Source organism: Mesoplodon densirostris, chromosome 8 (assembly GCF_025265405.1).
Source record: "Mesoplodon densirostris isolate mMesDen1 chromosome 8, mMesDen1 primary haplotype, whole genome shotgun sequence".
In the NCBI taxonomy this organism is placed as follows: domain Eukaryota; kingdom Metazoa; phylum Chordata; class Mammalia; order Artiodactyla; family Ziphiidae; genus Mesoplodon; species Mesoplodon densirostris.
Genome location: NC_082668.1, coordinates 7995566 through 8021074, shown reverse-complemented (window position 1 = coordinate 8021074; position 25509 = coordinate 7995566). Strand labels below are relative to the sequence as shown.

The 25509-nt window shown below is 38.6% G+C and overlaps 1 protein-coding gene across 5 annotated transcripts in view; it reads left to right on the top strand.

Annotated features, from left to right (window-relative positions):
• DIS3L2 (DIS3 like 3'-5' exoribonuclease 2) overlaps positions 1 to 25509 on the top strand; it is a 375400-nt gene that overhangs the window by 164602 nt on the left and 185289 nt on the right. For all 5 annotated transcript variants that reach the window (XM_060107077.1, XM_060107078.1, XM_060107079.1 and 2 more), the window contains one exon: positions 24645 to 24818. In XM_060107077.1, the coding sequence (XP_059963060.1) occupies positions 24645 to 24818 (174 nt within the window). The remainder of the gene's footprint in view (positions 1 to 24644; positions 24819 to 25509) is intronic.

Below are 25509 nucleotides of genomic sequence, written 5' to 3'. Positions count from 1 at the left end.
GAATGCTGTGCCTGTTTCCTTCTTACAATTGGTATTCATTTTGAAAGAGAAGTGGTATTAAGTTTTAGCTACATCTGTAGCCCTTTATTATAGATGGTGTCTGGTTTATGCTTAGGTTTCATTTTAGGAAATGAAAATAAAGACATACAAGCTAGAAAAATTTTCTCTGACACTGCTTTTAGTCTAATTTGGTGACTTGCTTGTTGGTCATCTAACTTGTACAGGATGGACCTTCCTGGGAATGTTCCGTGGTTATGAGTGCCGACACTGAATGGATGGCCACAATGTGCTGCTTTGATGAGGTTTATTTTCTGCTTAGCCTTTTATGGTTAGTGAAGTAAACCAAATCCAATCTGTGTGTCCTAATGCAATTTAAGAAATACTATCCTGGGCCACTTTCTCAGTGATATGAAGATCACTGTGATTTATATGATCTCAGAGCCACTCAGGAATAGTTGCACTTTCTTTTTTGCTCTCAAGTGGTGGGATTGCAATGTCATCATTTTGAAGCCTAACTCATTATCCAAGTGACGTCAACCCCTTGAGCCCTAAATAGCCCTTCTCAGCGGCTTGCCAGTTTCTCACCATCCACTCAAAAGGCTCGATAATGGCTTTGCCACCTGGCCCCTGGTGATTGTGCCCACCACACTCTGCTTGGCAGTGAAAAGGGAACACTTTCACATCAAGGCAGGAAATCCAGCCTTGTCTTTTATCTGCCTTTCTGTCATATCCCATTGTGTATACTTGATTGGGCTGTTTCCTTAGTTTTTGAGCTGTAAGGGTGTAGTCAGGAAATCTTCACAGAATGAGTTTCTCTTATTACTCAGATGGCCCTTCAGGTGCTTTTTTTTTTTTTTTTTTTTTTTTTTAACAGATGCTCCCTTACTTCATCAAGAACTCTTTTCTTGTGGGTAAAGTACCACAATAATCAAAAAAGGATTCAGGCCTTTGAAGCAGCAAGGACATTCTCTGAATCTAAAGAAAGAATATTTTAAAATAATAACCATATATTAATCATCTATTTTTCAAAATGCAAAAGTTTAAAGATTCTCATACTTAGATGGAAAACTGTGCTTTTCCTCTACCTTTTTACTATAAAGACATTAAAAATTGTCTTTTATGGAAATAAGCCTTTTAAAATCTTTGTGGAAAAGAGAAAATTTATCTCAAGAAGTAAAATGTGGCGGGTTTTCATGATGAAGTTCTCAGCTGACATGTGTCTCGTGAGGGGTGCGTGCTGCAGCTGTTGCCTGTTGGTGGTCGCCTTGCTATTTTGTTCTGGCTATCTGTTACTGATCTTTAGGAGCTGAGGTCACCGTTTTCCAGTCAGAACATGCTGTGCTGTGACCGTGTGGGTTTCCTCTCTCATCTTTGCCAGGTTCTGACCCGGAGCGTGAAGGTAGTACTTGCTCTGGGTATGAATGTGAAACCATAGAAACCATGCCTAAAAACCAGGTTTAACCTTTCTTTTGAATTTCTTCCCTGCCCCAACACTCTACCGTTAAAAACTATTGAACTTCTGCCTATATAATTGCTACTGATTATTCAAGTCCAAAGTCATTTACTTCTTCTGTAGTTAAATGCAGTTCACAAAGACAGGTGTTAATCATATGTGTAAGTCACTGCTGTATTATGTGAGAAATACAAAGGTAAACAAGCTGTGGTTTCTTTTTTTTTTTTTTTTTTTTTTTGCTGTACGCGGGCCTCTCACTGCTGTGGCCTCTCCCGTTGCGGAGCACAGGCTCCGGACACACAGGCTCCGCGGCCATGACTCGCGGGCCCAGCCGCTCCGCGGCATGTGGGATCTTCCGGGATCGGGGCACGAACCCGTGTCCCCTGCATCGGCAGGCGGACTCTCAACCACTGCGCCACCAGGGAAGCCCTGTGGTTTCTTTATTTAAAGAAATGATAACCTAATGCAGAAGGAGTTTACATAAATGTCATATGATTAATTTGATTCTAAGAAATGGAATCCTACTTGATCTAATTTAAATAAAAGTGGTGTGATTAATACAAGACATCAGTGGTTCACCTAAAACCCAGGGCAGTAAGCCTAGGCAGGTCTCATGAGGAGCTCAGAACTAACAAGGTGGCAAAGGAGTCACAGCTTCTCTCTCAACCACCCTGACCAGTCCGGCCACCATGTAGTATCTTTTCTCTACCACTTTCTGCACATGAGTTGTTTCAGTCTGCTTTTTTCTACACAGTAGCCATTTACCTGCTTGATAGCATACATGGCCCCCAAATGATACTGCCAGCCCTCTGCAGGTCACACACTGTAGTCTAGAGCACAATACAGAATTCCTAGGGTAGAAGATCTTTATTGGTCTATTGAGACAGTTATCTCCCTAATAGTTTTAAACAGAGGTAGGGGTCCGAGGTCCTGTGATCCACTGCCCCATTATCAGGGACTGGGGGACTCAACTCTCTGGCAAAGAGTGTGGGTAAAGCAGATGGACTGAATGGCCTGTCTCTTTGAGCTCTAGCTGTGGTACAAAGCAGAGTGTTGTAAGCTCTTCGTAGGAATAAAATAATTTTCTGGAAGCTTAGAGGAGGTGGATGAAGGGGGAAATCCAGGGTTGTTTCTGGGAGAGTGGAAGCCTGTTTGCTAAAAGATCACTCTGATTCAGAGTCCAGAGTGGGTGGGAAGGGCCATGACTGAAAGCAAGCAGTAGGCTGTCGCACTAAGGTGAGATGGGAGAACCTGGAGTAAAGGAGCTGCAGTGAGGGAAGCAAAAGGAATGGAAAGAGTCAGGGGAGATGAAGAAGGCAAATCTTCTCAGACATGTTAACCAATGGGAAGTGGGGCATGAAAGAGAAAGAGAACCTTGAATGAACTCTCAGGCCTCTGACTTGCGTGATTGGTTAGATGGTGGCATTTAATGACGATTCATCAAGGACAACTTCATCTCCGACTGTTCCCTTCACTTATGCCTCATTGCTTGCCGTTTCACTGCTAACTGTGTTCCTAGCTCCAGACTTTTGCACACTACACTTCCTTTCCCAGCAGCGGCTTTCTCCTCTCCCCAGTGTTTATTTAGTGAAATACTCAACTTTTAAACTTAACTCAGTCGTCTACTCGGAAAATGTCCCCTGACTGAGTCCTCCGTCATGGGTGCTCCCATAGTTTCTAATAATACCACTCTTAAAGCTCTCATCTGTTTGTATTGTAATTGCTTATGTAAGTTATTTACTTGGCCATGAACTTCTTTAGGACAAGGATACTCAGTGAGTGTTTGCTGGCTGGTCAGATGGGTAGATGAAAATGATTTGATGACCCCAAGGTCTTCAGCCATGTTGACTAGGAAGATGTTGTACCATAAATCAAGCTAGAAAACCCAGGAGTGGTTTAGAACAGAAAGTGATAAGAACCAGGTTCTGTGGTTTCAAAATCAACACTTGGTAACAATATACAGTCAGTATATAACTGCAGGTGGAGAACCCCACATTTAGAATCTTTAACAAAAAGGTTAAGTAGCATGTGCACATTAATAGAATGTATAATTTCAGTCGCTTTGGAAGGGGCCTGCAGGAGGCCATCGGTCTCGGTGCCCCCTTCAGTGTAAGCATTGCTTCTCTCGCACTCCCAGTGGCACTTTGGTGCCTCGAGTTAAGGGCAGCCCAAAGAGAATTACAATACTAGAGACCTCTAGTTGTTAAAAGTTATTTTTTATCTTGTTCTTGGAATTTCCCTGAGAGATTTCAGTTGAACCTTATTCAGTTGAACCTCTATACATAATTACATGCCACACTTTGATGAACCTTAGTCCTGTAATGCTATCAAAAATCTAAAGGTAATCTGTTCTTAGTGAACCCTTACTGGCTTTTCGGGATCACTGCTTTTTGTTCTGCATCACAACATATTTAGTATTTATTATATTTAGTACTAGATTCTTGTCCAAGATACTTAAAAAGCCACATTGGCTTCCTTGCTGGAATGATTTGTAATTATATAATCAGACTTATAGTTTGAAGAGCTTCTCAACTCTCTTAAATCATCCTTCCCTTTAGAAACTCTTGCAGTGGAATTCATGCTTATACTTTCTCAGACCTTTGTGAAATCTGCTATCCTAAAGTATAGAGTTTACAGTCCCAGCCTTCTCTTCCAGGATGTCATGCACATGGAGATATCAAGGTCACTTTCTCCTAGATTTATCATGGTTTCTTCTTCTGGAATATTTAAGGATAAATCTTGAAGAAAATGGAAAAGTTTTACAGCAGCTACTGTGAAAAACATAATAGTGTTTCTTGGCAACACTGAAGACTAACTAAAGATCTATGACATGAATTGACCTAGAGCAAACTGACATATTTATATTACTTTCTCTAGCAAACCTTGGTAGCTTTAAGGGATGGGAAGGAGGAAAATGAATAGGTCAGTGCTTGTATAGCAGGGTTGAGAAATTTTTGGTTGAACGTGGATTGTCTAGGCTTAATGTCATAGTACTGCTCATTTTAAGAGAATCAAAGACAGCAGCTTCCAAGACAGCAGCTTCCACTGGAGAGAGTGACTGGGTGAGGTGAAAGGAGAGGAAGGGAAGTTCTGATTGACAGTGTGTGTGGTGGGGAAGAAGTGGCTGATGGGGAAGAGGGTCTGTTCTGGTATCTTCTTCAACTCCCACCTTTGCACCTATAAGGTGTCAGGGATCAGACAATCAGAAATATTTGTTGACTAACAGAAGCAAATACTTTTACTATTCCATTCAGGTCTGATAGATACTGAATTTCTTATGAGGTAGATATGAAGTGGGGAGGTGGTCATTAAATTACATTAAACTGTATTTAGGAAAATGAAACAGTAACTAGGTTGGTAGAAAAAACCAACAGGATAAGTTAGTTTGTTTCATTGAGGCATAGCCTACAAGATTTGCAAATTGAAAAATAGCTCTAGCTAGTCCTTCCCCCTGTGCAAAGAGTATTTCACCTTTTCAAGAGAATGTTCGTACCTGAAGACTCTTCTGAGGAAGAGGCTGTGTTATGTAATCCTAAAAACTTGTATTACCAAACTTAGACTTTATAAGTCCTTTTCGGGGCGGGGGGGCGGTATGGCTCTAGCTTGGCTGGTAGACAAAAAGCAAATCAGGCTGAGGAGGGGGCTCTTTTTTGTGACTGTTGGGCTCCACCTGGTGGCCTGGAAGGATCCGCTTTGGTAAAAGCTAATGTCTTCAACATTGAGAGCATCTTGGTCAAAACAGAGCAAAAGTAAAAGGAATGGAGGAGAGTGGTCCTGATGCAGGCTTTGGTTCCAGATTGTTCCTTCCTTGTACCATGTGCAATCATTAACCCTTCTTCCATGGTTGACAGCTTCATCCACAGTCTTCTTGAAAATATTATTTTAGGGCTTCCCGGGTGGCGCAGTGGTTGAGAGTCCGCCTGCTGATGCAGGGGACACGGGTTTGTGTCCCGGTCAGGGAAGATCCCACATGCCTCAGAGCAGCTAGGCCCGTGAGCCATGGCCGCTGAGCCTGCGCATCTGGAGCCTGTGCTCCGCAACAGGGGAAGCCACAGCACGGAGAGGCCCATGTACCAAAAAAAAAAAATTATTTTAAAATATTAGAGAACCGTAGCTACTATCAGCCTTCTCTTTTACTCCTTAAAAGCTTTCAGCCTCCTCTTTGCTCCCTTCACGTTGACGTTAAGCTCTTCACTCTCAATCTTTAGGGCCTTCCCTCAAATCAGTCAGTGTTATTGAGCCTTGCTTCTCTTCCACATTCTGTCATCACGGATATGCCCACACTTTTTTTTTTAAAAGTCCCCAATTCCTTACTTGCTGCCTTCTGCTGCATCATAATACTGAGCCAGAAAAAGGGAAATAATATGTTCTTTCTTCCTGATTATAGAAAATAATACCTAAAATATACAGCTCAAGTATTTGCCATACTTTGTTTTCACTGCGTATTTTTACTGACGCTCTGGGTGTGGCCATGTTTGATTGTTCTCCACTTGCAGGTTCTCAGGGATCTGATATACCATTGTATCTGTTTGCATGGGGTTTCCAACATAGGCCAATATGCGTGAAAGCATTTATGTGAGAGCGATAATGATAGCGATAATCACTCAGGCCTTCCTGTGTATAGCCTAGTTTTGAGGCTAGAACTTTATGAGGCTATGTGGTAGAGCAAGGAGGGTGAATGGCTTGCAACACTAACGTTGACTGTTAAGTGTTCCTATTTTCTTTAAGGCACAGAGACCAATTCGAAGGACTTTCCTGTCTTAATTTCTTCTATCTGTAGCTGGCTCCTTCCCTCAGTAAGGTTTTTACTAGCACATTATGCAGAACAGTGGACCTAATGCTTATTTGTTGAGAATGTTTGCACATACACACAACTCCCAAGTGTAAGAAGCTAGGAATGTTTCAGCCCTGTCCTGCTTAATCTTACAGTAGGACCCAGTTGTAACAGCATGGATTGTGAATGGGAACAGTATTTGTGGAGGAACTCCGGTGAGTGAAAAAAATTGAGGTAGTGATCATTATAAATTATTCTAATGAGGAGAACTTTCTGTCTCCCAACTATTTGTTATTGCAGTATCGAAATTTTTTAAAAATTGCAGTTTTTTCCAATACATACTCATTATATATTTGATATTAAGATTATTTAAAACATGTGCTATAGAAAGTGAAAATTTTCCAGAATTTCATCCCCTGAAATAATCACTATTAAGGGTTGGGTATATATTTGTCTAAAATATTGTTTTAAAGTATTTATTGGACTTCCCTGGTGGTGCAGTGGTTAAGAATCCGCCTGCCAATGCAGGGGACACGGGTTTGAGCCCTGGTCCAGGAAGATCCCAGGAAGTAGTTGTGGGGCACTGGCGGAGCAACTAAGCCCGTGCGTCACAACTACTGAGCCTGCGCTCTAGAGCCTGTGAGCCACAACTGCTGAGCCCACGTGCCACAACTACTGAAGCCTGCGTGCCTAGAGCCCGTGCTCTGCAACAAGAGAAGCCACCGCAGTGAGAAGCCCGCGCACCACAACAAAGACTAGCCCCCGCTCTCCACAAGTAGAGAAAGCCCGCGCACAGCAACAAAGACCCAATGCAGACATACATACATAAAGAAATAAATAAAATGAGGTTTCCTTTATTAAAAAAATATTTATTAATGTTAATTGCAAAGTATGTTTCACAGATAAAAGAATACATGTAACACTTATGTAATTTTTGAATTCTTGTATTTAAACCAACCCTCGAACTCGCCACCCAGATTAAGAAATCTGTCACAATACTGTTGAAGCTCCCTGTGTGTTCCTCTCTGTCCTAACCCCTAATTTTTTCCCAGGAGGTAACCACTGTCTCAAACATCTACTTTTCTTTATAATTTACCCATATTTATATCCCTGAAAGTGTTAGATTTGCTTGTTTTTGAACCTTATAAAAAATACCATGCTATGCAGATTCTTCTGCGACTTGCTTTTTTTCATTTAACATTATGTTTCCAAGATATATTCATATATTTCATTCATTTTAATTCATAATATTTCTGTTCCCTGAAATATACTATAATTTGTTTATCTAGCAGTGCATGTTTGGGTTGAACTGAAGGTTTTGCTATTATAAACAATGTTCCTGTGAACATTCCAGTGCTTACTAACTGGTTTCTGTAGACTCTACTTAAGAGTAAAATTACTGCATCATCTGTGATACATATGTGTATGTTTAACTTTACAACTTTACAGCCAGATCATTTTCTAAAGTGACTGTACCCATTTTTAGTCCTACCAGCAGTGTTTAAACTCCATTGCTTCACATTCTTATCAACAAGTGATATTGTTAGACTCTTCAGTTTTTGCCAAACAAGTGGATGTAAAATGGTATCTCACTGTGATTTCGATTTGTATTTTCCTAATTACTGATGAGATTGCGCACCTTTTCATATATTTATGGTCATTATGTTTCCTCTCCTAGAGATTACCTTTAATGGTTTTACTCATTTTTTTCACAGTTAATTTTTTGTTTTGATAATTTAGATTTAAAATTGCAAAAATGGTACAGAGAGTTTCTGTATCCCCTTTACCCAGCTTCTCCTTATGTGAACATCTTTATATTATCATAGAATATTTACCAAAACTAAGACATTAACTTTGGTACAATACTGTTAAATAAAGTGTAGAATTTATTCAGATCTTATCAGGTTTTCCACTAACCTCCTTTTTCTGTTTGAGTATCTGTTCCAGGATCCTACATTGCAGTTGTCATGTCACTGTAGTTTTTCCAATTTGTGATAATTCCTCAGCCTTGTCTTTCATGACCTTGACACTTTTGAAGAGTACTGGTCAGTGATTTTGAATGTTCCTCAGTTTGGGTTTGTCTTATGTCTTCTCATGATTAGACTGAGATTAAGCATTATTGGGAAGGATACCACAAAGTGATGTACATCATATCAGGGGGTACGTGATGTCAGTATGTATACTGGTGAAGTTAACCTTGATCACTTGGCTAAGATGGTATCTGCCAGAATTCCTAACTTACTATTTTCCCTTGTAAATATTATACTATATTCTGGGAGATATTTTTTGAAACTCTGCAATTCTCTTTTTGCTTAAACTTTCACTCACTCATTTTAGCATTCTTTTTTAACTGAGCTGTTTGTCATTTGATTTTTTTTTTTGGAGTTCAAAAAATATTCTAGAAAGTAGTCTTTTAGCAGTTAATAATATGGAAAATATCTTTTCCTTGGTTTAAGAGTTGTCTTTTCGTGTTGTTAATGTTGACTTCTGAAGAACAGACACTTTAAGTTGCATTTTCTAACTTTTTCGTGCTGGTATATAAAATTACAGTTAATTTTTGTATATTAATTCTTTATTCAGATACCTTGCTAAATCCCCTTATTAATTTTAATACTTTGGGTATAGTTTCCTTTGGATTTTTAATGTAGATAATCATATCATTGGTAAACAGATTTGTTTCTTCATTTCAAATCCCTAAAACTTTTATTTCTTTTTCAAATCTTCCTGAACTGGCAACTCACAATTGGGAAGGAGATATTTTCCACACAAATGAGTAATGACAGTTCAATTTTGAGTGAAAAAAATAGTAGCAGGCATTTTTTTCTTGTTCCTGATTTTTTTGATATTAGTATTAATAACTTTGCTAATGTGGCAGCTGGTTATTAAAGGACTCAAGTGTTTACCTAGATCCTTGTTTTGGGTTTTATTTATTTTTTTACCATCTTCAGTTTTCTTAGTTTTCCTTTGGAGTTTCAAGGAGGAATAGAATGCCTTTTTTCCAGGCTCAAGAGCATTAATTTGTTTATTTATTTATTCAACCATCATGTATTGGGCACTTAAGATGAACAAGCATCAGTGTAAGATACAGAAACAAAGAAATGTTTATTCTCTTTAGGATGATTCTCCTCATCTATAATAAATCAGAGATGTACAATACCTAAACCACTATTACACAGCTAGAAAGAGGCATGTGCCAGAAAGGAGATATAATCAAAGGAGAGTGATAATACTGAGGAGAGAGATCTGCTCTGGGGAAGGGATGACTTCTTGGTCTTGCTGCTATATTCCATGAAGGTGAAATGAGCTTGTTTTATTTTTGGGGGGCCTGGTTCAACATGGAAATCATAAAGGGAGTGGCTTTAAGATAGAAATACATTGCTTAAGGAAGGAGCCATTAAGTATTTTTATGCTCTAGAACCAACCGTACCATGTCAGTGTGTACTGAATATCTACAAGATACATGATGTGAACAGTCCTGAGATTTTATTTTTGGTAGTAAGAGCTTTATATTTTCTGTTGCAGAGTGAAGGGAAGGAAAGGAAAGTTTGCTTCTCATGGAAGATATTTTAAAATATTTTTATATTAGTTAGGATGCTTTTAGCACCAAGTGATAGAAAACCCTGACCCAAAGTGACTTAAATAATAAGAGAATATATTATCTCACATAAGTGGGAATCCAGAGGTTGTGCAGGCTTCAGGCCTAGTATAGTCAGTGACTTGATATTATCAGATTGCCCTTTGCTGTTTTCAGTGATCTAGCAGTGGATTCTCTATGGCTGTGAAGATGGCTGCCAGTGTAGTCAAGATGCATGCTTTCTTGATCACATCAAACAAGGAAGGGGGAAATTTGGTCCAACCATGATATCAGTTATGGTCTCCAGGGGAGCTATGCTCTGATTTTATTAGAATAATGAAGATCTAAAGATGAGATGAGTTCCCTCTATGAAGAAGATTAGGTTTCTACTAGGAAAGAGGAAGAGGGGATTGAATGTTGGTTAGGCAACCAGCACTGGGCACCATAGTTTCATTATAATAAATGTTTCTATAATTTTTAAATTAAAAATGTTACAACATTAAAGGAAGTTTAGAAAATAGAGAAAATAGTCACTCATAATCCTTTTTCTCTAAAAAAAAATTAACGCCATTCCCTTTTAATCTTTTCATAAATGTTTTTACATAGTTAAATTATACTATTCCTAAATACATTTTATTTTTTTACTTTATGTCATAGTCATTTTTATGTTGCTACATTTTCAGAATTATTTTTTAAATGCATAATAATCAATTGAACAAATATACCATGGTTCAGTTTATCATTTACCTATTAGTGGAAATATAGATAACTTCTTTTACTCATTTGTCTCAGTTTTATTTTTTAGAACAGTTTCATATTTACAGAAAAATTGTCAAGATGGTACAGAGAGTTCTCATATACCGCCACACCTAGTTTCCCCTATTGTTATCATGTAGTATGGTTCATTCGTTACAGTTAATGAACCAAAACTAATATGTTATTATTAACTAGGGTCCATACCTTTATTCAGAAATCCTTGATTTAAAAAAAATCTAACATCCTTTCTCTGTTCAGGACTCCCATTTAGAATACCTGTATATCACATTTAGTTGTCATGTCTCTTTAGGGTCCTCTTGGCTGTGAGAGTTTCCAAGTTATTTGTTTTTGTTTTTGTTTTTTTAAATTCTTTATCAATCATAACTTTTTATTTTTTTTTAATTAATTAATTTCTTTATTTTTGGCTGTGTTGGGTCTTCGTTGGTGTGCCCGGGCTTTCTCTAGTTGGGGCAAGCAGGGGCTACTCTTAGTTGTGGTGCGCGGGCTTCTCACTGCAGTGGCTTCTCTTGTCACGGAGCACAGGCTCTAGGCCCGCAGGCTTCAGTAGTTGTGTCTCATGGGCTCTAGAGAGCAGGCTCAGGAGTTGTAGTGCACGGGCTTAGTTGCTCTGTGGCATGTGGGATCTTCCTGGACCAGGGCTTGAACCCATGTCGAACCCGTGTCCCCTGCATTGGCAGGCGGATTCTTAACCACTGTGCCACCAGGGAAGTCCCCCAAGTTATTTTTGAAGGACATATTTCAGTGCAGAGTAGGTTGCTTTTTAAGAGAATTGGCCATTTAAAAAATATATTTATTTATTTATTGGCTGCATTGGGTCTTCATTGCTGCACGCAGGCTCTCTCTAGTTGCGGCGAGCAGGGGCTACTCTTCGTTGTGGTGCACGGGCTTCTCATTGCAGTGGCTTCTCTTGTTGCAGGGCACGGGCTCTAGGCGCGTGGGCTTCAGTAGCTGTGGCTCATGGACTCTAGAGCGCAGGCTCAGTAGTTGTGGTGCACAGGCTTGGTTGCTCCGCGGCATGTGGGATCTTCCCGGACCAGGGATTGAACCTGTGTACCCTGCATTGGCAGGCGGATTCTTATCCACTGTGCTACGAGAGAAGCCCCTGGCTAGACATTTTGATGCAACATTGAATCATAGTTGTCCTAAAGCAGCTGTTAACATCTTTTCAGGCAGTGAATAGAAGACAGAAACTGCTTAGAAAGTTGTAATATTTGAACTGTAACACGTGAAAGGGAAAGTTACTTTCAGTATTCATTTAAAATAAAATTTACACTGAAATAAAAATATAAAACAAATCCTTCTGTAAGAGAAATACACAATGTGTAAGTCAGTTCCTTACTAGCTTCTGCTTTTGTTTAGATCCCAAGGTATTTTGGTTTTTAGAGTGATGGCAGAATTTATAAGTAGACAACATATGATTCTTTCTGGGGCATCTAAGGTCTGAATACATGAGCTCTTATTGCTGACCTGTTAGATTTTTATCTCCTGCAAGCTATCTAGTCTATGCTACTATCAAATGCATCTTGAGTGAAAACCTATAATATATTTATTTAAATATGATATTTGAGAAACATTCTCTGCAACTTAGTAAAATAAATGTTAATTACTACTAATAGAAACTTGGAGTCATTGATCACATTTGGAGGCCCTAATCAAAATATAATTTTGTTTTTATAGGCCATGTTATAATTTCAATGAACAAATCAAGATTATTTGGACTCAGAATAGAGCCTGGTGAAAAAATTTTGCCAGAACACAAAGCAACAATAAAATTAAATAAGATAAAAGACAGGGTTTTTTTTTTTCCTTTAAATTTCAGCAAAGATCTAATGACTGACATGACTTGTTCTGATGAATATTAGGTCCATCATCACCTGCTTACTTTTGTTCTCCTTTCCTTTCACCTTTCCATCCCAAAAGAAGTGGATCCAGTACTCAGCACTAGTCTTCTTTTTGGAGAAATTGCTCGATTTCTTGGTAGGCTGTCGTCTTTATCTAGCAGTCCTTCAGAAATGGTTTGTGAGAATTACATTCTGAGTTCTTGCATTTAAAAATCTTAATCTTTAAAGTCCACTAACTTCAGTGGTAATTTTCTGTATTAGTTTTTCCTGAGACATGGTATATACCCTTTCTGTCTGTAAAATTTCTTTTATTTCAGGAAAGTTGTCTTAGTGATATTTTTGAAAATGTTTTCTATTTCATATATGCAGTTCCTTCCTTCAGGAATATTAGTTATGCCAATGTTTGATCTCCATCACCTACCTTTCATATCAGTTTTCCCTATAATCTTTTTATACTCTTAGTACGTTCCAATTTCATTTTTTCCCACTTCTCTCAGACTTTTCTCTATGATCCTTATTTTTTTTCAAATAGTGTCAGTTCTTCATTAGTTATCTGCCGTATGACTTTTCATTTCTATGATGGTTTTGTTTTTCTTTTCTACTTATTTCCTGTTTCCTAAGTCTAACACACTAGTTTTTATTTCCTTTTGTGAAATTTATTTATTTTGTATGCACTTGGATCTTTGCTTTGAGCTCTTCTTTAGTGGTGATATTTTCATAAATTTTTGAGTTCTTGCTAATATCTTTGGTCAAGATAGTCATTTCTGTGTCTGTTTACTTATAAAGTATGTTTTCTCCTTCTGCCATTTCCCTTGCTTGTTCTTTTCTTCCTCTTTACAGGCAGTATTTTTTGTAATGGAACACCTGGAATGGCTCCTCTCCCCACCTTCCCCCCCGCCCCGCATCTTTAAATAATGAGTTCTTAGATTTTAGCATTATAGTTTTTAAGTTGGATATTATAAAATGCTGTTTGTTCAGGTGTTTAAGCCCTCCATTAACAAGCATAAGATGATCATTTTTGGCCACTTCAGTCTCACCAAGTAGGAGTAGGATGGCCGCTGTGTTTTAAGTCTGCCTCACAAAGACTGTTACTGAGACTCCTACCCACATATTAGAATGTGTTTCTTTTCATATTAGTTTAATTCTCTAATAAGCTCTATATGATCTACTTTGTTGTTTATACTTCTTCCAAAAACTGTGTATGCTGTTGGATTATATGTATGGTTAATTATTTTACATGTTTTTTAAAATACTGTAGGAGAGAATCATGTGAAATTGTGTTTTATAGGTAAAAAATGGTCAGATATATTGGTAATTTCATATGGATCAACATAATATACGATTAACCTCTTTATATATATATATATAATTGCCATTCTTGCACCCTTACTTCTGAGTCATCTCTCAGCTGACTCGAATTGCACGTTGTTCTTTTCAGGAGGGAAGTAGGAAGTATATTTCATGCCTTGTTAATAAATCCGTTGTGATTCTTAGAGTCTTAGCTTTGAATTCAGAGAAATCACAACAGTCCTCAGAGGTACTAAAGTCTCTCAAATGTAGAAGTGAGTATTACTGTGAGTGAGTCTTAAGTATGACAGTGAAAGGCCCAACCCCTTCCTTGTACTCTTGGTCCCCAGACGATGTGCACGACTCTCGAATAATAAAAGCAACGTTATATCCCAACCTCATAAGATGTTACCTCCCGATTTAGCCCGTCAGTACGCTATACATCATTCTAATCAGTGAATTCAGAGGACTTCTCTACTTCTGTAAGGTGAAATTCTTGATTACAAACAGTACTGAGTGAGGTAACATAATAGCTTAAACAGTATTTGGTAAATCTATGGACTGTGGTGTTTATAAGCAAGGTGGGTAGAACAAATGAAGACAGCAAACCCAAACCCAGAATTAGTGTTTCTTTTAATGGAGAAAGATTACTGTCCTCTTCATCATAGAAGAACTCAGTGAACTAAATCTGCTATCAGCTGGTTGCTGGGTCCTCCTGCCGTGGTTCTGTATCAGGGGCACAGAGTTGGTTGCTGCTGCTGGACAGCTGGCATCCTGTAAGGGTTGGTTAGCATTAGTGAGAGGAAGCTCATGCTGTGGAGCTCATTTCCTGTCACCAGGTACTTTGTTCTTATGCCCACTGAGCAAGCACTGCAGTGCCTGGGGAAGGGGGTTGGTTGACATTCTCAAGGTCATCTTGCTTCCACAGTGGGAGTCTTTTGCTGACCATTCTCATGGAATACAAATAATCATACTCTGGGCCCATTGCAATTGGCCCGTGTCTCCATGTCTGTTCCCCAGATGTCTTTGTCACCAGTCCGCCAATCTTTCTTCTTTTAGGTCCCTATCCATCTGGCTAAACATGTAGCCTCTGCCCGTCAGGCCATCTTTCCTCAGCCAAAGTAGACCATGGATATATTGCTTGAAGTTCTGCCTGCAGGGAGGAAGTTTCTGCTCTACTGTCTTTTCACAGACCACTGCTTAGGATGGATATGCTATCATAGTCCATTTATGACTTGTGACAATGAAAGGTCAGTTAGAACTAGCCATCCAAGGTACTCAGACCTTTCTGCATCTTCCTATATCTTGTGTTTCCTAATCTTGTATTTCTATGTATATACATATATGAAATATATATATATATATATATATATATATATATATATATATGGTTTGGTTCTCTTGAGTCTTACTCTTTCTGATTAGTACTCCTACTTTTCATGTAAGAGACTTAGTAAGACTCTGAATTCAACAATATAGTGACTTATCACCCTTGGATTTTCATTTATTTATTTATTTATTGTTTTTTGGGTCTTCTGTTTATTTTATTTTATTTATTTATTTTTTATACAGCAGGTTCTTATTAGTTATCTATTTTATACATATTAGTGTATATATGTCAATCCCAACCTCCCAGTTCATCCCTCCACCACCACCACCCACCCTGCCACTTTCCCCCCTTGATGTCCATACATTTGTTCTCTACATTTGTGTCTCTATTTCTGCCTTGCAAACTGCTTCATCTGTACCATTTTGCTAGATTCCACATATATGCATTAATATACAATATTTGTTTTTCTCCTTCTGGCTTACGTCACTTTGTATGACAGTTGCTAGGTCCAGCCACGTCTCAACAAATGACCCACTTTCATTCCTCTTTACAGCTGAGTAATATTCCATTGTATATTTGTACCACATCTTCTTTATCCATTCATTTGTTGATGGGCATTTAGGTTGCTTCCATGAGCTGGCTATTGTAAATAGTGCTGCAGTGAACGTTGGGGTGCATGTGTCTTTTTGAATTATGGTTTTCTCTGGGTATATGCCCAGTAGTGGGATTGCTGGGCCATATGGTAATTCTATTTTTAGTTTTTTAAGGAACCTCCGTATTGTTCTCCATAGTGCTGTATCAATTTACATTCCCACCAACAGTGCAAGAGGGTTCCCTTTTCTCCACACCCTCTCCAGCATTTGTTGTTTGTAGGTTTTCTGATGATGCCCATTCTAACTGGTGTGAGGTGATACCTCATTGTAGTTTTGATTTGCATTTCTCTAATCATTAGTGATGTTGAGCAGCTTTTCATGTGCTTCTTGGCCATCTGTATGTCTTCTTTGGAGAAATGTCTCTTTAGGTCTTCTGCCCATTTATGGATTGGGTTTTGTTTTTTAATATTGCGCTGCATGATCTGTTTATATATTTTGGACATTAATCTTTTGCCCGTTGATTTGTTTGCAAATATTTTATCCCATTCTGAGGGTTGTCTTTTCATCTTGTTTGTAGTTTCCTTTGCTGTGCAAAAGCTTTTAAGTTTCATTAGGTCCCATTTGTTTATTTTTGTTTTTATTTCCATTACTCTAGAAGGTGGATCAAAAAAGATCTTGCTGTGATTTATGTCAAAGTGTGTTCCTCCTATGTTTTCCTCTAAGAGTTTTATAGTGTCCGGTCTTACATTTAGGTCTATAATCCATTTTGAGTTTATTTTTGTGTATGGTGTGTGTTAGGGAGTGTTCTAATTTCATCCTTTTACATGTAGCTGTCCAGTTTTCCCAGCACCACTTATTGAAGAGACTGTCTTTTCTCCATTGTATATCTTTGCCTCCTTTGTCATAGATTAGTTGACCATAGGTATGTGGGTTTATCTCTGGCTTTCTATCCGTTCCATTGATCTATATTTCTGTTTTTGTGCCAGTACCACATTGTCTTGATTACTGTAGCTTTGTGGTATAGTCTGAAGTCAGGGAGTCTGATTCCTCCAACTACGTTTTTTTTTTCCCCTCAAGACTGCTTTGGCTATTTGGGGTCTTATGTCTCCATACAAATTTTAAGATATTTGTTCTAATTCTGGAAAAAAAGGCCACTGGTAATTTGATAGGGATTGCACTGAATCTGTAGATTGCTTTGGGTAGTATAGTCATTTTCACAATGTTGATTCTTCCAGTCCAAGAACATGGTATATCTCTCCATCTGTCTGTGTCATCTTTGATTTCTTTCATCAGTGTCTTATAGTTTTCTGAGTGCAGGTCTTTTACCTCCTTAGGTGGGTTTATTCCTAGGTATTTTATTCTTTTTGTTGCAATGGTGAATGGGATTGTTTCCTTAATTTCTCTTTCTGGTGTTTTGTTGTTAGTGTATAGGAGTGCAAGAGATTTCTGTGCATTAATTTTGTATCCTGCAACTTTACCAAATTCATTGATTAGCTCTAGTAGTTTTCTGGTGGCTTCTTTAGGATTCTCTATGTATGGTATCATGTCATGTGCAAATAGTGACAGTTTTACTTCTTCTTTTCCAATTTGTATTCCTTTTATTTCTTTTTCTTCTCTGATTGCCATGGCTAGGACTTCCAAAACTATGTTGAATAATTGTGGCGAGAGTGGACATCCTTGTCTTGTTCCTGATCGTAGAGGAAATGCTTTCATTTTTTCACCATTGAGAATGATGTTTGCTGTGGGTTTGTCTTATACGGCCTTTATTATGTTGACGTAGGTTCCCTCTATGCCCACTTTCTGTAGAGTTTTTATCATAAATGGGTGTTCAGTTTTGTTGAAAACTTTCTCTGCATCTATTGAGATGATCATATGGTTTTTATTCTTCAGTGTGTTAATATGGTGTATCACATTGATTGATTTGCATATACTGAAGAATCCATGCATCCCTGGGATAAATCCCACTTGATCATGGTGTATGATCCTGTTAATGCGTTGTTGGGTTCTGTTTGCTAGTATTTTGTTGAGGATTTTTGCATCTATATTCATCAGTGATATTGGTCTGTAATTTTCTTTTTTTGTAGTATCTCTGTCTCTTTTAGTATCAGGGTGATGGTGGCCTCGTAGAATGAGTTTGGGAGTGTTCCTTCCTCTGCAATTTTTTGGAAGAGTTTGAGAAGAATGGGTGTTAGCTCTTCTCTAAATGTTTGATAGAATTCGCCTGTGAAGCCATCTGGTCCTGGACTTTCGTTTGTTGTAGGATTTTTAGTCACAGTTTCAATTTCATTACTTGTTATTGGTCTGTTCATATCTTCTGTTTCTTCCTGGTTCAGTCTTGGAAGGTTATACCTTTCTAAGAATTTGTCCATTTCTTCCAGGTTGTCTATTTTATTGGCATAGAGTTGCTTGTAGTAGTCTCTTAGGATGCTTTTTTATTTCTGTTATGTCTGTTGTAACTTCTCCTTTTTCATTTCTAATTTTATTGATTTGAGTCCTCTCCCTCTTTTTCTTGATGAGTCTGGCTAAAGGTTTATCAATTTTGTTTATCTTCTCAAAGAACCAGCTTTTAGTTTTATGGATCTTTGCTATTGTTTTCTTTGTTTCTGTTTCATTTATTTCTGCTCTGATCTTTATGATTTCTTTCCTTCTACTAACTTTGGGTTTTGTTTGTTCTTCTTTCTCTAGTTCCTTTAGGTGTAATGTTAGATTGTTTGAGATTTTTCTTGTTTCTTGAGGTAGGATTGTATTGCTACAAACTTCCCTCTTAGTACTGCTTTTGCTACATCCCATAAGTTTTCGATCGTCATGTTTTCATTGTCATTTGTCTCTAGGTAGTTTTTGATTTCCTCTTTGATTTCTTCAGTGATCTCTTGGTTATTTAGTATCGTATTGTTTAGCCTCTATGTGTTTGTGTTTTTTACATTTTTTCCCCCTGTAATTGATTTCTAATCTCATAGCGTTGTGGCTGAAAAAGATGCTTGATATGATTTCAATTTTCTTAAATTTACTGAGGCTTGATTTGTGACCCAAGATGTGATCTATCCTGGAGAATGTTCCATATGCACTTGAGAAGAAAGTGTAATCTGGTGTTTTTAGATGGAATACCCTATAAGTATCAGTTAAATCTATCTGGTCTGTTGTGTCATTTCAAGCTTGTGTTTCCTTATTAATTTTCTGTTTGGATGATCTGTCCATTGGTGTAAGTGAGGTGTTAAAGTCCCCCACTATTTTTATGTTACTGTCAGTTTCCTCTTTTATAACTGTTAGCAGTTGCCTTATGTATTGAGGTGCTCCTATGTTGGGTGCATATATATTTATAATTGTTATATCTTCTTCTTGGATTGATCCCTTGATCATTATGTAGTGTCCTTCCTTGTCTCTTGTAACAGTCTTTATTTTAAAGTCTATTTTATCTGATATGAGTATTGCTACTCCATCTTTCTTTTGATTTCCATTTGCATGGAATATCTTTTTCCATCCCCTCGCTTTCAGTCTGTATGTGTCCCTAGGTCTGAAGTGGGTCTCCTGTAGGCAGCATATATATGGGTCTTGTTTTTGTATCCATTCAGCGAGCCTGTGTCTTCTGGTTGGAGCATTTAATCCATTCATGTTTAAGGTCATTATTGATATGTATGTTCCTGTTACCATTTTCTTAGTTGTTATGGGTTTATTTTGTAGGTCCTTTTCTTCTCTTGTTTTTCCCACTTAGAGATGTTCCTTTAGCATTTGTTGTAAAGCTGATTTGGTGGTGCTGAATTCTCTTAGCTTTTGCTTGTCTGTAAAGCTTTTGATTTCTCCATCGAATCTGAGTGAGGTCCTTGCTGGGTAGAGTAATCTTGGTTGTAGGTTCTTCCCTTTCATCACTTTAAATATATCATGCCACTCCCTTCTGGCCTGCACAGTTTCTGCTGAGAAATCAGCTGTTAACCTTATGGGAGTTCCCTTGTATGTTATTTGTCGTTTTTCCCTTGTTGCTTTCAGTAATTTTTCTTTGCCTTTAGTTTTTGTTAGTTTGATTACTATGTGTCTCAGCGTGTTTCTCCTCGGTTTACCCTGCCTGAGACTCTCTGTGCTTCCTGGACTTGGGTGGCTATTTCCTTTCCCATGTTAGGGAAGTTTTCAACTATGATCTCTTCAGATATTTTCTCGGGTCCTTTCTCTCTCTCTTCTCCTTCTGGGATCCCTGTAATGTGAATATGTTTAATGTTGTTCCAGAGGTGTCTTAGGCTGTCTTCATTTCTTTTCATTCTTTTTTCTTTCTTCTGTTCTGTGGCAGTGAATTCCACCATTCTGTCTTCCAGGTCACTTATCCGTTCTTCTGCCTCAGTTATTCTGCTATTGATTCTTTGTAGTGTATTTTTCATTTCAGTTACTGTATTGTTCATCTCTGTTTGTTTGTTCTTTAATTCTCCTAGGTGTTTGTTCTTTAATTCTTCTAGGTCTTTGTTAAACATTTCTTGCATCTTCTCGATCTTTGCCTCCATTCTTTTTCCCAGGTCCTGTATCATCATATCTGTCATTATGAATTCTTTTTTTGGAAGGTTGCCTATCTCCACTTCATTTAGTTGTTTTTCTGGGGTTTTATCTTGTTTGTTCATCTGGTACATAGTCTTCTGCCTTTTCATTTTGTCTGTCTTTCTGTGAATGTGGATTTCGTTCCACAGGCTGCAGAATTGTAATACTTCTTGCTTCTGCTATCTGCCCCCTGGTGGATGAGGCTATCTAAGAGGCTTGTGCAAGCTTCCTGATGGGAGGGACTGGTGGTAGGTCTTCTCTCAACATTCTTATTCAGCATCACATTGGAACACCTGCTAGTATTGGTGGGTCTCCTGCAGAGGCGGGGGGTGGCTGTGGCTCAGTGTGGGGACAAGGACACTGGAAGCCGGATTTTAATTTTTGTTTATTTATTTTGTTGCCGTCTTAGCCTGGCAGCTGCAATAGATTCAAAATAATTTTTTGATACACATAGGAAGTCACTGAGTTTCCATCTTAGCCTGGAATCAAGACTTTAGAGGTTGAACATGTAATTCTTTTGTTTCCACCCTCTTTTCAGGTTCTCCAGGTCTCTCACTGTTTCTTTGAGCTCTTTGGTATCTTTCCAATAAATTTCTTTTCCATCTGGAGTTAGTTTCTCATGCTTACAACCAAGAACCCAGACAAACCCATTAGTATTAGGAGATGGATGTAGAGAACAGAACCTCAGGAACCTGTGAGAATAATTGTTTAGATGGGCTGGAGGTAACTCAGGTCCCATTAATTTAAAAAATATTAATTTCCAAAATGTTCTTCAAACTTCAGAGGTGACAATAGGTTCCCCAAATCCTCAACAGGAACTGCATTCTAGTGAACACCGGTCATAATGCTGTCATTTTTAAAATTAATGAGACCTGAGTCTTTAACTGTCTAGATTCTTGGTTGCAAACAGGAGAAACCAACTGTGGTTGGAAAAGGAATTTATTAGAAGGATACTGAAGGGCTCATAGAAACAGTAAGAGTCTTGAATGTCCTGAGAAAGTTATGAGTAGGAACAAAGGCCAGTCTGGAAAGCCAAGAAGAAGAAGTTCAACCATAGTCTTTTATCAGGATTAGTTTGGCCACAATGGCAACAGTTGTTTAATGGTTCAACCACTGCTCTTGCAGGACAGCATTGCCGTTGGGTATTGCTACCACCACTACTTTCAGTGGGAACCACTCTAGCTGCCGTGAGTCCTAAGCACCTGTTTATGTTTGTGTCATTCTCTTCACATTCAAAGTCTTGAATTGAAGCAGAGTCTAAGTCATACAGTGTGCTGGCTTTCACAATAGTTTCACAGTGTACTACTTTCCTAGAGTTAGAGGAGTCTTCTATAAAGAGATGCCAGGCATTAAGTAGGAGGCTTCTGTAACGGGAATTGTAGTCCTTCGGTCCACTTACATGCAATGTGGAAGTCTTCCTTTCTGATTTGTATACCTATTCTTTCTTTTTCTTTTTTTTTTCTTTTTTTTTTTTTTTTTTTTGCGGTATGCGGGCCTCTCACTGTTGTGGCCTCTCCCGTTGCGGAGCACAGGCTCCGGACGCGCAGGCTCAGCGGCCATGGCTCACGGGCCCAGCCGCTCCGCGGCATATGGGATCCTCCCAGACCGGGGCACGAACCCATATCCCCTGCATCGGCAGGCGGACTCTCAACCACTTGCGCCACCAGGGAGGCCCTCTTTCTTTTTCTTGCTTTATGGTTCTCACTAGGACTTCCAATACCATGTTTAATACTATTGGTGAGAGTGAACACCTTTGTCTTCCTGATCTGGAGGAGAGCATTTAGTCTTTCACTATTAAGTTGAGGACCTTCCTGTTCGTTACTCATTTGCTGAGTGTTTTGATCATGAATAGATGTTGAATTTTGTTAAATGCTTTTTTGCTTCTATTGAGATAATTGTATGTGTTTTTTCATTGTTTGCTAATTGATGAATTAAATTGATTAATTTTTGAATGTCAGACAGATCTTGAATTACTTGGTCTTGAATGTTGTATTATCATTTTATATATTGCTGAATTCTATTGGCTAATATTTCATAAGAATTTTAAGTCTGTTTTCCACGAGGGATATTGCTCTCATGAATCCTTTGTCTGATTTTGTTTTCAGGGTGATGCTGGCTTCATAAAACTAGTTAGGATGTGTTCTGTCCTAGTCTGCATTCTGAAAGAGTTTCTATGGAATTAGTATTAATTCTTCCTTGAAGACTTAGTAGCATTCTCCAGTGAAACCATCTGGGCCTGGATTTTTCTTGGTGGGAACATTTTAAACTATGAATTCAGTTTCTTTAGTAGATAAAGGAATATTTAGGTAGTGGTATCTGCTTGAGGAGTCTTAGGCAGTGTGCGTCTTTCAAGGAGTTTACCCATTTCATCCAAGATGTTGAATTTGTTGGCCTAAAGTCGCTCATAATTCCTTTATTATTCTTTTAATACTCATAGGATCTATAAAAATGTTCTCTCATTCCTGATATGGGTAACTTCTTCCTTATTTTTCTTGCTCAGCCTCACCAGAAGCTTACCTATTTTATTATCTTTTCAAAGAATCAGCTTTTGATTTTATTGGTTTTCTTTATTGTTTCTTCATTTTCTATTCATTGATTCTTATTTCTTTATTATTTCCTTCCTTCTGCTTACCTGGGATCTAATTTGCTTTTCTTTTTTCAGTTTTTTAAGGTAGAAGTTTAGGTCACTGACACATTTCTTCTTTTCTAATATGAGCGTTTAATGCTATAAATTTCCCTCAAAGCACTGCTTTAGCTGCTTCTTACAAACATTGATATGTTGTGTTTTATTCAGTTCAAAATATTTTCAATTCTCTTTGTACTTCTTCTTTAATCCATTGGTTGTTTAATTTTCATATATTTGTGGATCTTCCAGATAGCTTTCTGTTATTTTTTTCCCATGTATTTTTGCTATCTTTGGCTTTTTGATGTGCTTTCTGGGAGATCACCACCTACATTTGAGGAGAAGGCACTGCTCTGAGCCACCATTGTATGTGGAATGCCTACAGGCCACCTGGAGCCCACAGGTCAACCCACAGGCTGCCTTGAGCCTGTGCTGGTGGGCAGGTGTATGTGTCAACAGTGGGCTGGTCTCTCTTGGCTGGCATATGAGAAATGGGGCCAGCCATTCTGCCACCACTGCCACGTTCCAGTAGTGAGGCTGAAAATGGGAATTTGTTAAAAGTCTGCATGTAAGGCAACCACATCCCCAGTCCCACTCCACCACTGTGTACCTAAGAACTCTAGTAGCCAGGCATCTACCCTTATGTAGGAAACAGAATCTTCTTCAAAGAAATTGAATGGCCCCAGAGAAGACCCTAATGCCAGAGCTAAGCTCCTTGCAGGAATTACTGAGGGTGGATTCCTGGATCACCGTGGTGGATGAGTAGACCTATGCAATGGAAGAGGTAGCCTTCTCTCGTCTCCCCAGCACCCTCAACAAAGGTAGCTGTTTTGAGACTTATGTCATGTTTCCTTATTGACTATCTATATTCAGCACTTAACTTTAGACTTGTGGTCTGTATATGGCATGCCAATACTTAGAAGAATTGAGAATTATCAATTTTGATATATGTGTAGATGTCCCACAGATAAAAGAGTGAGATCAGGGCTTCCCTGGTGGCGCAGTGGTTGAGAGTCCGCCTGCCGATGCAGGGGACACGGGTTCGTGCCCCGATCCCGGAAGATCCCACATGCCGCGGAGCGGCTGGGCCCGCGAGCCATGGCCGCGGAGCCTGTGTGTCCGGAGCCTGTGCTCCGCAATGGGAGAGGCCACAGCAGTGAGAGGCCTGCGTACAGCAAAAAAAAGAGTGAGATCAGCCCTCTAAAAGATGGAATCCTACTCATAGCATCAGGACCGTCCTGTTAAATGCAATCTTACTTTTAATGGACCAGTACCTTAAAATGTGAATGGTTGTTTGCTGGGTGACTGGATTAAAGATCATTTAAATTTTCTTCTTGGTATATTTCTTTCTTTTCTAACTTCTCTAGAGTGAACATATATTACTTTTGTGTTCAGATAAAATATTTTAAAACATTAAGGGACAAATTAGTAGAATTGTGAAATAAATAAAAACATGAGATCTAATCTAGTAAGCATGACGTAAGGTATAGGCACTGTGAAACTAATGATTTAACAGCAAACTGGGTTGATCAGAATTATCTCTAAAGGTGTTTACAAGAGAAATAATTGACAAAAGCTTTTAATTCTCCATGAAGAACAACTTCCAGTGTCCTAAGAAGGGCCGTCTGGCCCTACTCCCTGGGTTGGAATTCCTGAGGAAAGGTAAAATTATACTGTAGTCATGACATTAGCAGGACAAGAGTATCCTCATCTCTTCTGCTTGCGCCCCCACCCCGTTCACTGGTGATGGTGTTCCTTCTGGGGGAGGGGTAGGAGGTTTTGAAGACTTTCCTACTACCCTCACTTTTAGAGAGGAAATGGGTCACCTATGTTTCATTACTCACTAACATGCTTATTCCTCTCTGTCCTGTCCACAGGCAGCTGGCTAAGAGTCTTGGGCAGGCTGGTGAAATCGAGCCTGAAACAGAAGGGATACTAACAGAGTATGGAGTGGATTTCTCTGATTTTTCTTCAGAAGTTTTAGAATGTCTCCCTCAAGGCCTGCCTTGGACAATTCCACCAGAGGAATTCAGCAAGAGAAGAGATTTAAGGTAAATATGTGAAACTCTTTAAGAACATCATGTTTCTTAGTATGAGTGTGTTTTGTGTTTGGTAACTGCAATCATTGCTTTTGTCGTGGTCATCCATTTACAATGCTTGGGGTCAGTTTATCTCTTGTAAAAAATAAAATACAGTGTGTGTGTGTGTGAAAAAAAAAGGTAACTGTGAGGTGATGGATGTAAAAGTATCCTTCTGGTAATCATTTCAAAAAATAAATGTGTCAAAAAAAAAAAAAAAAAAAGAACATCATGTTTCTATCTTTCTGCCTTCTGACTTAACTGTCCTAGGAGCTGGCCTCAGATATTCCCATCTTTCCACCAACATTCAAGTTCCGTACGATTGGGAACTCAGTACTCTGTACCAGAGCTTGGCCAATGATGGTCTCCAAGCTAAATGTAGCCCACTGACTGTTTATGTACAGCCCGTGAGCTAAGACTGGTTTTCATATTCTTAAATGGTTGAAAAAAATCAAAACAATAATTTTTCATGAAAATTATGTAAAATTCAAATTTCAGCATTCATGAAGTTGCATTGGAACACAGCCATGCTTATTTGGTTATATATTGTCTATGGCTATTTTTTTGCACTACAAGAGCAGAGTTGAATAGTTGCAACAGAGGCCATATGGCCTGCAAAGCCTAAGATATTTGCTCTCTGGCCCTTTATAGAAGAAGTGTGCTG